The sequence below is a fragment of the Hyperolius riggenbachi genome, chromosome 1 (genome assembly GCF_040937935.1).
Source record: "Hyperolius riggenbachi isolate aHypRig1 chromosome 1, aHypRig1.pri, whole genome shotgun sequence".
Taxonomy (NCBI): domain Eukaryota; kingdom Metazoa; phylum Chordata; class Amphibia; order Anura; family Hyperoliidae; genus Hyperolius; species Hyperolius riggenbachi.
In genome coordinates, this window is record NC_090646.1 from 485,221,599 (window position 1) to 485,236,127 (window position 14,529).

General features: G+C 44.3%; 1 protein-coding gene across 12 annotated transcripts in view; it reads right to left on the minus strand.

Annotated features, from left to right (window-relative positions):
- Positions 1-14,529, minus strand: part of LOC137522035 (uncharacterized) — a 206,247-nt gene that overhangs the window by 104,080 nt on the left and 87,638 nt on the right. For 4 of the 12 annotated variants that reach the window (XM_068242090.1, XM_068242086.1, XM_068242080.1 and 1 more), the window contains one exon: positions 489-580. The exons of the other annotated variants lie outside the window; for them this stretch is intronic. In XM_068242090.1, coding sequence (XP_068098191.1) covers positions 489-510 — 22 coding nt within the window. In that variant the 5' untranslated portion in view covers positions 511-580. The remainder of the gene's footprint in view (positions 1-488; positions 581-14,529) is intronic. 12 annotated transcript variants of the gene reach the window in all.

Sequence of the window (14,529 nt, forward strand, 5' to 3'; positions counted from 1 at the left end):
CATGTGGCAGACTTGACCAGAAAATACACCTGCTAATAAATAAATTAAAAAAACATTTACACACCTGCAGAAGACCTCCTGTCCCAGCCTCCGTCCGGTGCGCAGCTCCCACAATCCTCTGACAGCCAGCCACGAAAACTCCCACGCTGAGAGCAGGGCTACGGGAAAATGGTGCCTGAAGCGCTGCACTGCAGATTCGAAGTCTCCAGAGCAGGGCTTCGGACGCCATTTTACTGTAGCCCTGTAGCCCTGCTCTGCCGCTGCGGGCTGCCAGTGAACTGACTCTATTAGACGGCAAAAGTCAGTTCACGCTGGGGGGGTGCTTGGACAATTTTAGGGGGTGCTTCAGCACCCAAAGCTCCCCCTGGCACCGCCACTGTTTAAAATGCAATAGAGTTTTTATTAATAATAGTTTTCTAGTGATTTTTTTATCTTTATGATCACCACAACTATGACAAAATGTCACGGAATGTATAGCCAGGTCTCACCAATAGTTGGTAAATTCATCATGTCGGCAGACTTCTTGTTAATAGTAGATCACCTCTTCCATTCATCCTCTCTTTTTATTAAGGAGCATCACCTGAATAAGATTCATATGTAAGACAAAATAATTAAAAATCATATTTATACCCTTTTAAAGAGGGTCAGTAAAATACCACATTTTGGTGTTTTAGACTTTTTTCCGAATTCACTCAGATTTTCACACATGTGGTAATTTAATGGTTTGGTAATTTACCAAAAAACTGCATGACATGTCAGTAAGATTTTTACCTCATGAGGTATTTAATTTAGAATTTTAATCCATAAGCAGCTTCAAAAGAAATTTTTTATTTGAAACTGCTCTGCATTCTAAATTAATTCCAATTCTGTGCCGGCAAATCTGCGGGCGGCAGGGAGTAGTTATAGTTACCTGTTCCAGAGAGCTTCTTCTCTTCCACCACTCGCGCCTCTGAACTCTGACAGGTCTTCTGGGCCCCGATCACATTGGATCACATGTTATGACATGTGATCGAGATCCAGGAGACTGTGTCAGGGTTACAGTACCACCCTGTACTCTTCCATCACGCCTCTTCCACTACTGGGTGGCGGTGTAACTCTGACACGGTCTCCTGAACCCCAATCAGAAGACATGTCAGGGTTAAATTGCTGCCGTGGTGAAGAAAGAAGAAGCCGATCCAGCCGCCTGAACAGGTACCTATAAAAGTTCCCTGCTGCCCACTCTTCATACCCTGCCAGGCTGGGGAAGGCACACTTCCCAAGTGGCAGGAAAAAAATTGGCCAGCTTTATTTAGCTGCTAAAAGGTTAAAGGACTTAAAGAGACACTGAAGCGAAAAAAAAAATATGATATAATGATTTGTATGTGTAGTACAGCTAAGAAATAAAACATTAGGAACAGAGACATAAGTCTAATATTGTTTCCAGTACAGAAAGAGTTAAGAAATTCCAGTTGTTATCTATGCAAAAGAGCCATTGAGCTCCACGACTTTCAAAGTCGCAGAGAGCTCTGTCTTCTGAAGCTTATTATCTCAAGTGTCTGTCAACGTATTGTTTTTTTTTTCCTTCAGGGTACAGTTCAAAGGTTCACAAGCCTGCTCTGTAAAATCATTTAAAATGCTGAGTAGTGTGTAAACTGCAAATATTAGAGGATTAAGCAATGTTATAAAAAAAACTATATAACGGAAAATAAAATTATGAGAATATTTTCTTTGGTACTAATGTTCTAGTAATTATCTGTACTACACAACCAATTCATTATATCATAAATATTTTTTTTCTTTAGTGTCTCTTTAAGCGGTATTTAATTTGGTATTTAATGAATGATTGCAGTGCAGGGAAAACGACAAGTAAAGTGCAAGTCCAAGGTGCATAAAATTAGCATAAAATTTGTATAAGCTCAAAACCATTAGCATCTTATTAACCACTAGTTGACCCAGGGCTCTAGGTCTGAGGACGCTGCCGCCAGTGCGCATGCGCGCGCATGCTGCATACGCGACTGCCTCGCGTCGAGCACGCGCCCGACGCAGGCGCGCGCCCGTACCCGCCCACCTCGCTCGCCCACCTCGCTCGCTTGTCCGCACCCGCCCACCTCGCTCGCCCGCACATGCCCACCTCGCTCGCTCGTCCAGCTCCCTGGTCCCAGCTGTCCGTTACTGCGCACATGCGCAATAACAAAAATCCTGGGACACAGGGACAAAACTGCTGGACGCAGCGACACTTAGCTTTTATTAGGTAGGACTAGTAGACCCAAGCCCATTTAAAAACGGGCTCTAGGTCTGGGTCTGTTTTTTGTTAACTTTGCGCGCGCACCGGCCGCACCCGTGCGCTCCCAGCTCACTGGCTCCGCCCTTCAGTCCCAACTGCTGTCTGGGTCCGTGCTGCACACATGCGCAGTAGCAAAAAGCACAGACCCAGCTACGCACGGACACAGAGCTTTTATTATAGAGGATTTTGAATTACTACATAATAATATTGTAGAATTAGGGATATATATTTTTATTATTTACTTTCTTATTTTCCGGAATAATTTAATTCGTTTTTACCTTTTCTCTACTGTTTCCTCCCTTCTATAACTTTCCGAATGGCTGTTTGTTCGTTACCAATAGCTCCAGGCTGGAGATAAAATACCGAACTTCTCACTTGTTTTACCGCATGCTCTAATTTTTTGTGAAACGACATTTATGAGGTATTAACCTCACAAGTCAGTAATTTACCTCACTAGTTGCTAGTTTCAGTTTTCCATGCTGTATCTGCTTTAGTGAAATGATATTTCACAAAATGTTTGATAAAATCTGTTGTTCTGCTTGACCGTTTGCTCTATTCTTTGTGAATTGACATTTATGAAGTATTTACCTCACAAGTCAGTAATTTACCTCACTAGTTTTCAATGCCGTAACATAGGCCTCATTCACAGTGGTACATTACGGTGCGTTGTAATGGCTACTTTTATTACGCAGCTCACTACACTGCAATGCAATATCTAACTCTTCAGGGATTGCTGTGCATATTGCTGTAAAACATGTATCACTAATAAATGCATCTCATTGTCATGTGTTCTCTTTGTTTGTTATATAAAAATGTGTTATGAATGAACTTTAATCTATTTCATTCTGCATTGGTGACATTCAGTGAAATATAACTTTCAATTCATTAAAGGATGCTAGTAGTGGATTACTGTAAATGATACGTAGTATGCTGCCTTATCACCTAAGCAGCACTGCCTCCTGTCAATCATGGTGTTCAGCAGAGCGCCAACCGGTTCCTGAATTCAAATAAGAATATGACTATAGATCCAGCTTGCTGGCCTTTCCTCCCAACCCCATGTGGCTGCTGCTTGGCCTCTGAAGTGGTGCATGTCAGTGAATGATCCAATCAATAAGCAAAGGGGCATATGACCTCTGTGGAAGGGGATGGGAACATGAAAGGGGTCATGTGATGGGACATGGCCATGAACTAGGAAAGGATATGGCCTTTCTTCCCTATCAGGACACCCATTTCCATATTTGGGTACCTATTAGGGCTTGGAAGAACCCTGATAGGGACAGTAGCCAGTGCACTGCTGATGCAGAGCTAAGACTGTATAGTTTTCAATGTTGCCATCAGTTATAAGCACAAAAATCCACTTCAGGATGACTTTATCTTTCTGTTGGTAGCCGAGGACTAAGTGCGGCGCTTTCCTGCTAAATCTCTCAGCACCCTGAGATCAAATTTGATAAGCTGGTATACAGCTAAAGGCCCACATACAGTACTCAATTTTCAATCAATCATGTAAATTATTGATATTTCCCAATCACTGATTGCTCACCTGGATTACCATTTTCCACCCTTTATTGCCAAGTAAAATTCAGCGCAAATCTGCTCAAATATTGATTGGACCGCCACCACTTCTAGCCTTGTACTGCTTAAGTCTGTGCGATCGCCGATCACGCTTGGCTCACCCCCACCTCTTACTCTTCTTTCAAAAAGGGATGGCCTTTCCTTATTGAGTTTATTGAATTTCAAGCACAAATGAATAGAAAGTGCCCTCGTTTTTATCATAGATTTTCATTTGATTTAATGTTTAAATCAAATTCCATGCATGAAATAGAGGCATAAGGAAAAATGGATGCCTGTTTTCATTAATAAAATTATCGTTAATATCTACAGATATTCTTCGTTTTTAAAATGTAAATAGTGTAAATTGTCCTAATAAAATATCTGTATATATTAACAATATTTTACTACAACTGAACCTAACCCTACTCTCACTCAAAATCCCTCCCTCCAACACCTAACCTTAAAACCCCCCTTCCTGATGCCTAACCCTAAAACCCCCCTTCCTGATGCCTAACCCTAAAACCCCCCTTCCTGATGCCTACCCCTAAAACCCCCCTTCCTGATGCCTAATAGAGATGTCCCGATGGTTCGCCGGCGGACGGTTCCAGGCGAACTTCGGGTGGTTCGCCTTCGCAGAGAACTGTGAACCTTTTTTCATAGTTCGGTTCGCCCATAGACTTTAACCAGCCGGGCGGTATGGACGAGCTCAGCTCGTCCATCACCGCCGGAGGCTGCCGCTCAGGCCCTGCTGGGCCGATTTTCTTCAAATAAAGAGCAGCACACGCAGCCGGCACTTTGCCAGCCGCGTGTGCTGCCTGATCGCCGCCGCTCTGCGGCGATCCGCCGCGAGCAGCGGCGAAAGAGGGTCCCCCCAGCCGCCTGAGCCAAGCGTAGCCGTAACAAAAAGTTCCGGCCAGCGCTAAGGGCTGGATCGGAGGCGGCTGACGTCAGGACGTCGGCTGACGTCCATGATGTCACTCCGCTCGTCGCTATGGCGACGATGTAAGCAAAACAAGGAAGGCCGCTCATTGCGGCCTTCCTTGTTTATTCTGGGCGCCGGAGGCGATCGGAAGAACACCTCCGGAGCGCCCTCTAGTGGGCTTTCATGCAGCCAACTTTCAGTTGGCTGCATGAAATAGTTTTTTTTTAATTTAAAAAAAACCCTCCCGCAGCCGCCCTGGCGATCTTAATAGAACGCCAGGGTGGTTAATGGCCGCTGACTTTAGTGGTTAATAGCAAAGTCCCCTTACATAGTAAAAACACCAAAATTGTTGGGAATGTTAAGTGGAATAGTGGGAACAAGAGGACATTTTTTTTTCATAAAGACCTTATACTTTTTGAGAAAATCAATTTTAAAGTTTCAAAGTAAAATGAGCCGATTCATTAAAAAGAACTGGATGATTCATGAACTGTTAGTATAGCAGAGAATGCGTCCTGAGCAGGACGTGAAGCTGCCGGCTCCGCTGCTGTCTCTCCCCACCTGTCTGCACCTGTCACCTTCACCTAGCCTGGCACCCGGTGCACCCATGGGCGCACCGGTTGCCAGGCTAGGTGAGGGTGACAGGTGAGGAGGTGGGGAGAGACAGCAGGAGCCGGTAGCTATGCATCCGAAAGGACACATTCTCTGCTATGTGGGAAGCGTCGGAGATCTTCAATCAACTTAATTGAAGATTGCAACATAAGAGGATACATTGTTCGTTGGATCGTTTACCGTGGATATTGGCGTGGGAATTTTTTTTAAAGGTACAGGTAAGTATTTGTGGTTAATTTAGAATAATAAAATACTTTTCTCGTGGTTGTGCTTTTATTTTATTTAACCCTTTGTGGAAATGGGTAAGGGGTACTGTGTACCCCTATACTCATTTCTCCTGGGAGGGGGGTGGGCATCTGGGGTCCCCTTCTTAAAGGGGACTCCCAGATGCCACCATGAACCCCCCCCTCAGGGAGTCGTCGCCCCACCTCCTCCTGGGGCACCGGAGGTGGTAAAGAGCCCTTTGTCCATGGATTGGACAAGGGCTCGGGGGGGGGGAGGGGGAGGGGAAGGCTTGGCCGCCCTTCCCCTCGCGGAGCCCCTACATATCATGGACCATACGGGCTGGTATAGCTCAGGGTGCGAAGCCCCAGTTGGCCGGGGCTCCGCATTCTGGCTTTCCCAGCCTGCATAGGGGACAAGGGGTTACAAAGGCTCGGGAGGTAGGACCCCACGCCATTTTTTTTTTTCAGATTTCCCACACACAGCACATAAAAATAATAGTAAAAAATATTTTTTTAAAGGACTTCCGAGGCTACAAATGTGAAAAAAAGTTAAATACCTTTTCATAATCCAGATCCAATGAGGACGCCATCCGCACCCTCCCGTTCATTCCGCCATGGCTCCCGCACTAATAACGGTCTCGGTCGAGTCCCGACCCCTCTGAACGGGTTGGGTTCTCATTCCTCCCCCCCCAATATGGCCCCCACAGATTGCTGCGGCTGTGCAGTCCGCATAGACGCGATTGCAGCTGTGCAGCTCTAGGACCTCCTCCCGATGTGTCCGATGTATGCACGCATATTGATGACGCGGTGGGAGGAGGTCCTAGAGCTCCGCAGCCGTAATCGCGCCTATGCGGACTGCACAGCAGCGGCAATCTGTGGCGGCCATATTGAGGGGGGAATGAGAACCCGACGCGTTTGGAGGGGTTGGGACCCGACCAGGGTCGGTATTACTGCGGGAGCCATGGGGGAATGAACGGGAGGACGCGGATGGTGTCCTCCATGGATCTGGATTATGAAAAGGTATTTAACTTTTTTCACATTTTTGGCCTTGGAAGTCCGTTAAATATTGTTTCCTGCTATCTTTTTAACATATCCTGCAAATTTGGTGTTGCTAGGATGTAAGGGGCCTTTGCTATATACTGCTAAAGTCGGCGGGTGATGATAACCAACCAGAATCATAGGGGTGCAAAAGTGCTGAATTCTGCCATAGGCTTCCATTAGGCTCCCTATTTCACTTTCAAAAATCTTAAATCTTTTAAAAGGGCGATGGCTCAGCAGTGGCAAATTTTCTAGCATTGTAGGGACTCTTAGGGGGAATCATGACTGGTGTGTTTCGGGCCCTTAGGCCAAGAAGGTCATAGTCTAGGGCAGTGATCTGCAAACTTGGCTCTCCAGCTGTTAAGGAACTACAAGTCCCACAATGCATTGCAGGATTCTGACAGCCACAGTCCTGATTCATAAAGGCAAATGCATTGTGGGACTTGTAGTTCCTTAACAGCTGGTGAGCCAAGCTTGCAGATCACTGGCCTAGGGACACAAAAACCTGTTTATTTGGGCACTGTCAATGGTGGAGATTCTGATGAACATAAATAACAGCCTTGGCCGTTAGCAACATCTGAATCTCACGACATGTCTCATGCAGGTAGAAGGCATATTGTTATACTTTTACTCCAAAGTTGGGTTCCCTACATCTCTGCAATCCAGAGTTACAGGGGTGCAAAAGTGGTAAAATCTCCCATAGGCTTTCATTGGGCCTCCTATTTAACTTTCCAAAATCTCACACCATTTCAAAGGGCAATGGCTCAGCAGTGGCATATTTTCTAGCATTGTAGGAACTCTTAGGGGGATCATGACTGGTGAGTTTCGGGCCCCTAGGCCAAAGAGGTCATAGCCTAGGGTCACAAAAACCTGTGTATTTGGGCAATGTCAATGGTGGAGATTCTGATGAACATAAATCGCAGCCATGGCCGTTAGCAATGTCTGAATCTCACGACATGTCTCATGCAGGTAGAAGGCATATTGTTATACTTTTACTCCAAAGTTGGGTTCCCTACATCACTGCAAACCAGAGTTACAGGGGTGCAAAAGTGGTTAAATCCCCCAAAGGCTTTGATTGGGCCTCCTATTTAACTTTCCAAAATCTCACACCATTTTAAAGGGCAATGGCTCAGCAGTGGCAAATTTTCTAGCATTGTAGGAACTCCTAGGGGATCATGACTGGTGAGTTTCGGGCCCCTAGGCCAAAGAGGTCATAGCCTAGGGTCACAAAAACCTGTTTATTTGGGCAATGTCAATGGTGGAGATTCTGACGAACATAAATCGCAGCCATGGCCGTTAGCAACGTCTAAATCTCACGACATGCCTCATGCAGGTAGAAGGCATATTGTTATACTTTTACTCCAAAGTTGGGTTCCCTACATCTCTGCAAACCACAGTTACAGGGGTGCAAAAGTGGTAAAATGCCCCTTAGGCTTTCATTGGGCTCCCTATTGCACTTTCAAAAATCTCAAATCTTTTCAAAGGGCAATGGCTCAGCAGTGGCAAATTTTCTAGCATTGTAGGGACTCTTAAGGGGATCATGACTGGTGAATTTCGGGCCCCTAGGCCTAAGAGGTCATAGCCTAGGGTCACAAAAACCTGTTTATTTGGGCAATGTCAATGGTGGAGATTCTGACGAACATGAATCACAGCCATGGCCGTTAGCAACGTCTAAATCTCACGACATGTCTCATGCAGGTAGAAGGCATATTGTTATACTTTTACTCCAAAGTTGGGTTCCCTACATCTCTGCAAACCGGAGTTACAGGGGTGCAAAAGTGGTAAAATCCCCCATAGGCTTTCATTGGGCTCCCTATTTCACTTTTAAAAATCTCAAATCTGTTCAATGGGCAATGGCTCAGCAGTGGCAAATTTTCTAGCATTGTAGGGACTCTTAGGGGGATCATGACTGGTGAGTTTCGGGCCCCTAGGCCAAAGAGGTCATAGCTTAGGGTCACAAAAAAGTGGTAAAATCCCCCATAGGCTTTCATTGGGTTTCCTATATTACCTTCCAAAATCTCACCCCATTTCAAAGGGCAATGGCTCAGCAGTGGCAAACTTTCTAGCATTGTAGGGACTCTTAGGGGGATCATGACTGGTGAGTTTTGCCACTGCTGAGCCATTGCCCTTTGAAAAGATTTGAGATTTTGGAAAGTGAAATAGGGAGCCCAATGAAAGCCTATGGTGGATTTTACCATTTTTGTACCCCTGTAACTCTGGTTTGCAGAGATCTAGGGAACCCAACTTTGGAGTAAAAGTATAACAATATGCCTTCTACCTGCATGAGACATGTCGTGAGTTTCAGACGTTGCTAAAGGCAATGGCTGCAATTTATGTTCGTCAGAATCTCCACCATTGACATTGCCCAAATACACAGGTTTTTGTGACCCTAGGCTATGACCTCTTAGGCCTAGGGGCACGAAACTCACCAGTCATGATCCCCCTAAGAGTTCCTACAATGCTAGAAAATTTGCCACTGCTGAGCCATTGCCCTTTGAAATGGTGTGAGATTTTGGAAAGTTAAATAGGAGGCCCAATGAAAGCCTATGGGGGATTTTACCAATTTTGCACCCCTGTAACTCTGGTTTGCAGAGATGTAGGGAACCCAACTTAGGAATAAAAAGTATAACAATATGCCTTCTACCTGCATGAGACATGTCGTGAGATTCAGACATTGCTAACGGCCATGGCTGTGATTTATGTTCGTCAGAATCTCCACCATTGACATTGCCCAAATACACAGGTTTTTATGACCCTAGGCTATGACCTCTTTGGCCTAGGAGCCCGAAACTCACCAGTCATGATCCCCCTAAGAGTTCCTACAATGCTAGAAAATTTGCCACTGCTGAGCCATTGCCCTTTGAAATGGTGTGAGATTTTGGAAAGTTAAATAGAAGGCCGAGTGAAAGCCTATGGGGGATTTTACCACTTTTGCACCCCTGTAACTCTGGTTTGCAGAGATGTAGGGAACCCAACTTTGGAGTAAAAGTATAACAATATGCCTTCTACCTGCATAAGAAATGTCGTGAGATTCAGACGTTGCTAACGGCCATGGCTGCGATTTATGTACGTCAGAATCGCCACCATTAACATTGCCAAAATAAACAGGTTTTTGTGACCCAGTCCTGAGCCATGGCGGAATGAACGGGAGGGCGCAGGGTGCATCCTCCATGGATCTGGATTAAGAAATGGTATTTAACGTTTTTCACACTTGTGGTCTCGTAAGTCCTTTAAGAAAAAAAAAAAAAAAAAAATATATATATATATATATATATATATATATATATATATATTTATGTGGTGAGTGTGGGAAATCTGAAAAAAAAATGATGTGGGGTCGCCCCTCCCGAGCCTCTGTAACCCCTTGTCCCCCATGCAGGCTGGGATAGCCAGAATGCGGAGCCCCGGCCGACTGGGGCTTCGCACCCTGAGCTATCCATGGTATGGGTTGCTCCGGAAGGGGGAAGGGGCAGCGAAGCCTATTCCCTCCCCCCCCCCAGACCCCTTGTCCAATCCATGGACAAGGGGCTCTTCCCCACCTCCGGAGCCCCAGGAGGAGGTGGGGGCGACGACTTCCTGGGGGGGGGGTTCATGGTGGCATCTGGGAGTCCCCTTTAAGAAGGGGACCCCAGATGCCCACCTCCTCCCAGGAGAAATGAGTATAGGGGTACAAAGTTCCCCTTACCCATTTCCACAAAGGGTTAAATGAAATAAAAACACAACCATGAAAAAAGTCCTTTAATTTTCTTAATTAACCAGAAATACTTACCTGTACCTTTAAAAAAAAATTCCCATGCCATCTCTTCTATTAAGTTGATTGAAGATCTCCGAAGCCCCCCACCCACTTTGCAGAGAATGCCTCCTTTCCTACGCATTGCTGTTAGCTCCCGCTGTCTCTCCCCACCTGCCTGCCTGCACAGGTGCAGACAGGTGGGGAGAGACAGCAGCAGGAGCCAGCAGCTTCATGTCCTGCCGAGGATGCATTCTCTGCTATACTAACGGCTCATGAATGAGCTGGATCTTTTTAATGAATAGGTTCTATTTTAATTAATCGACTTTTTTTTTTTAACTTTAACATCGATTTTCTCAAAAACTATAAGGTCTTTTTTTGAAAAAAAAAATTTCTCTTGTTCCCACTGTTCTTCTTAACATTCCCAGTGATTTTGGTGTTGCTAGCTTTTAAAGGGGCTTTACTATTAACCGTTAAAGTCGGCGGAGGTATATTTTCCCACGGTCAGAAGGAGAATTTACATTGAAACTTTATAATTGATTTTCTCAAAAACTATAAGGTCTTTTTGAAAAAAAAAAACGTTTCCTCTTGTTCCCACTGTTCTTCTTAAGATTTCCTGCAAGTTTGGTGTTATTAGCTTTTGAAGGGGTTTTGCTATTAACTGCTAAAGACGGCAAGCGTTTAATTTTCCCACGGTCAGAAGGAGTTATTTTTAAATGATTTTCTCAAAAACTATAAGGTATTTTGGAAAAAAAAAGTCTCCTCTTGTAGTCACTGAAAGATCTCAGGTGTTAGACACCTTGAAACATCTTTTCCATCAATTTTCTGGCCAGCATAAATATTTCTAGTTTTCAAAGTTCGCCTCCCCATTTAAGTCTATTGCGGTTCGTGGAAGTTCGTGCGAACCGAACCATCCGCGGCAGTTCGCGTACAGGGTTCGCAAACCGAAAATCGGAGGTTCACGACATCTCTAACGCCTAACCCTAAAACTTCCCTTCTTGATGCCTGACACTAAACCCTCCTTCCTAACCTTATAATGTTCAAAATGTTAATTTAAACAAAATCAATACTTTGTAAATACAAAATATTAAAAATGTCAACAAGCATAACGTTCTAATGTTCAAAACGATAAAAAAAGTAAAAAAAACAAAACAAAAACAATGATTATCTTGTGCCCAAATTTCTGCTCTGGGCACCTAATAACCAATACTTGCATCAGCGCCTATGGAACAAATCGTCCATAAGCCCAATGTCCTGATCATCTTAGCTAATAAAACTGTCTAATTTTGTATTGTAGCCTTTATTTTGGAAGCAGGAACAGAAAGACAGTGGGAAGGTATATCAATGCTTTATTATCTTTTAACATTGCTGTATCAAGGAGTGTAGCTGGACAGCATTCAGCAACAGAAGGTCAAACGTTTTATACAAAAATCTGCACACGTTCATTACCATGGTCAAGGGAACATCGGGAAATCTCTAGACAAAGCAAGTATCTTCATGCTATGAAAAACTAGCAATATTTGGCCAATATCCCTGCAAAATATGTCAGAGAATAAATAATGTGTGTTTTAAGTAGAAAATAAATTCATTTAAAAAGACACTTAGGGCAGTGGCTATAAAGTCATCCATCTACAATGCGATAGTGAATCAATGCAACAAACAACAATTATTCCCTGATCAGTAATCAGTAGTGCTGTAGCTTTTGTTTTTACCGCCTTTACATTTCCACAGAGATCTGTTTGGAGATCAATAAACCCAACATCACCACTTCCAAAATAAAGGCTACAATACAAAATTAGACTGCCAATCCACAGTGCAAACCCAGGAGCAGACCCGCCCCTGGATCAGAACACAACTTTGACTAGAAAAAGACTGAAAAACTTCCTGTGATTTGACAGGCCAACAGATACCTGATGGCTAGCTTTTCGTCGGTCATCTTGCTGCTAATTTTTCTTCCTGTAAATGATTTATCTTGCCTATTTGCAACTATGCAGCATTCTGTAAGCAGCATAGCTATAGGTTTCAGTATTTGCTTAAAAATGTTAAAACAACAGATTCACTGATGATCACATGTACTGTCTGAAAGACATGTGGTGGCGTGTGTGTGTGGCGTGTGTGTGTGGTGTGTCTGTGTGGTGTGTGTGTGTGTGTGTGTGTGGTGTGTGTCTGATGTGGTGTGGGTGTGTGTGCGCATGTGTAAGAGAGTGAGGGAGAATGGTTTATTTACTATTGCTTATGATATTGGTCTCGGTGAACCATCCAATTTGCTAATTATTGTTTGATGATTCAATCGCACATGCAGGGAAACATCTGGCCAATTGGGTGCATGGCAGTAACAGCGTGCAATATTGCGATATAGGGACATGCGACAAATGTGACAGAACCCCCGGCTGCCGTCCCACCAAATGTAATATGTGCGCTGTCTGGCCCAAGCAATATTACTACAGTTTATTGCAACAACCCCATAGTATCCAACAAAAAAACAATTAAAATTTGGACCATACTTAATCAGTTGTGCTAAAATTTACTGATATTTGATTGGCAAAGGTACTACAGGCTTTGTAAGTACTGCTTACAAACAGGTGACATTCCGGGAGTTTGTAAATTGAACTTGTTAGTAAGTTGAGTCAAGTAAGCAATTTGGATAAATGATTTACTTTCGCATTTGGACATATAGTATAAACTATGTTTTGGGGCATTTTCAATATAGCTTTAATTGGTTTTAAACTACTTACAGCAGTTAATTAGAGATAGCCCAAACGATTTGAACGCAAACTTGTTTGCGCGAACAACATGAGTTTGCGTTAGTGTCATAACGCAAACTTTATGCAAGTTCGACCCTCCCCTATACTACATCATTGGGCTAAACTTTGACCATCTACATCACAGTCAGCAGACACATGGCAGCCAATCAGGCTAGACTCCCTCCTGGAGCGCCCCCCCCTTTCCTTATATAAGGCATCAGCGTTGGTAATTTTCTCACTCTGTGTGCTGCTGTATTAGTGAGAGAAGGGAGAGACTTTGGACAGATAGGGAAAGCGATAGTTAGGAGGCCTGTTAGCTTGCTCTTTGCTGATATTTGTTGATGAAAAGCACCCCAAAACAGCTCTTTTGAGCTCACTACATCTGTGTGACCGCACGCTGTTTTATATACCAGTCACTGCATACCTTTCACTGCATCTGTGTGACGGCACGCTGTTTTATATACCAGCAGCCAGTGCATCCATTTCCACTGCACTTGTGCGACTGCACATTGTTATACCAGCAGTCATTGCAACCTTTTCACTGCAGCTTTGTGACTGCACATTTTTATACCAGCAGTCAGTGCATACCTTCCACTGCACCTGTGTGACTGCACATTGTTATACCAGCAGTCCCTGCATACCTTTCACTGCACCTGTGTGACTGCACATTGTATTAGTCAAGTCAGTGCATACCTTTCACTTCATCCCCCCCATATGGACAAAACAACAGGCAGAGGCAGAGCCAGAGGCAGGCCACCCAGCAGGTCTGTTCAAGGTCGTGCTGTCGTGATTTTGTGCGGCCCTTAACCAAAGTACAGTGTTCAAAAGAAGGCACGTGCCATCAATCCCCAATATTGTCAGGACGTAGTTGACTATTTAACACAGAACACCTCATCTTCCTCAGCTTTCGCACGGAACCGTGACATATCTTCCTCCTCCTGCTCTGATTCTGGCTCCCCACTTAACACTCAGTCGGCAGCCATCACCAAAGTGCCATCATCCCAGGGCTCAGCGGTGTGGAAGTTTTTTTGTGTGTCTGCCTCAGATGAGAGTGATGCCATCTGTACTCTCTGCCACTGAAAATTGAGCCATAAAAAAGACCAAGATACGCATCAGGGTTGCTCGTAAACTACACCAGTGCGAATATACGCGTCGTAGTCCGCAACTACGCATCGTAGTTCATAGAAAAAGTTTAAAAACATCGCGTACATATTTCCGCATAGTCGTAGTACCGCCATTTGAAGCTTCGCCCACTACGCGTAGTTGACGTATGTATTGCAAAGTCAACTACGCGTGCGGTAACTGCGTCTATAGGGATCATTGCACATGCGCAGAAATATTATTGCCTTCTATACCTATACAATTGGAAGGTGGAAAGTACGCATATATTAGTTCACCCATGTGCATATTTAGCGGATTATTGCGGAAATTTTTCCGCATAAGGGCAT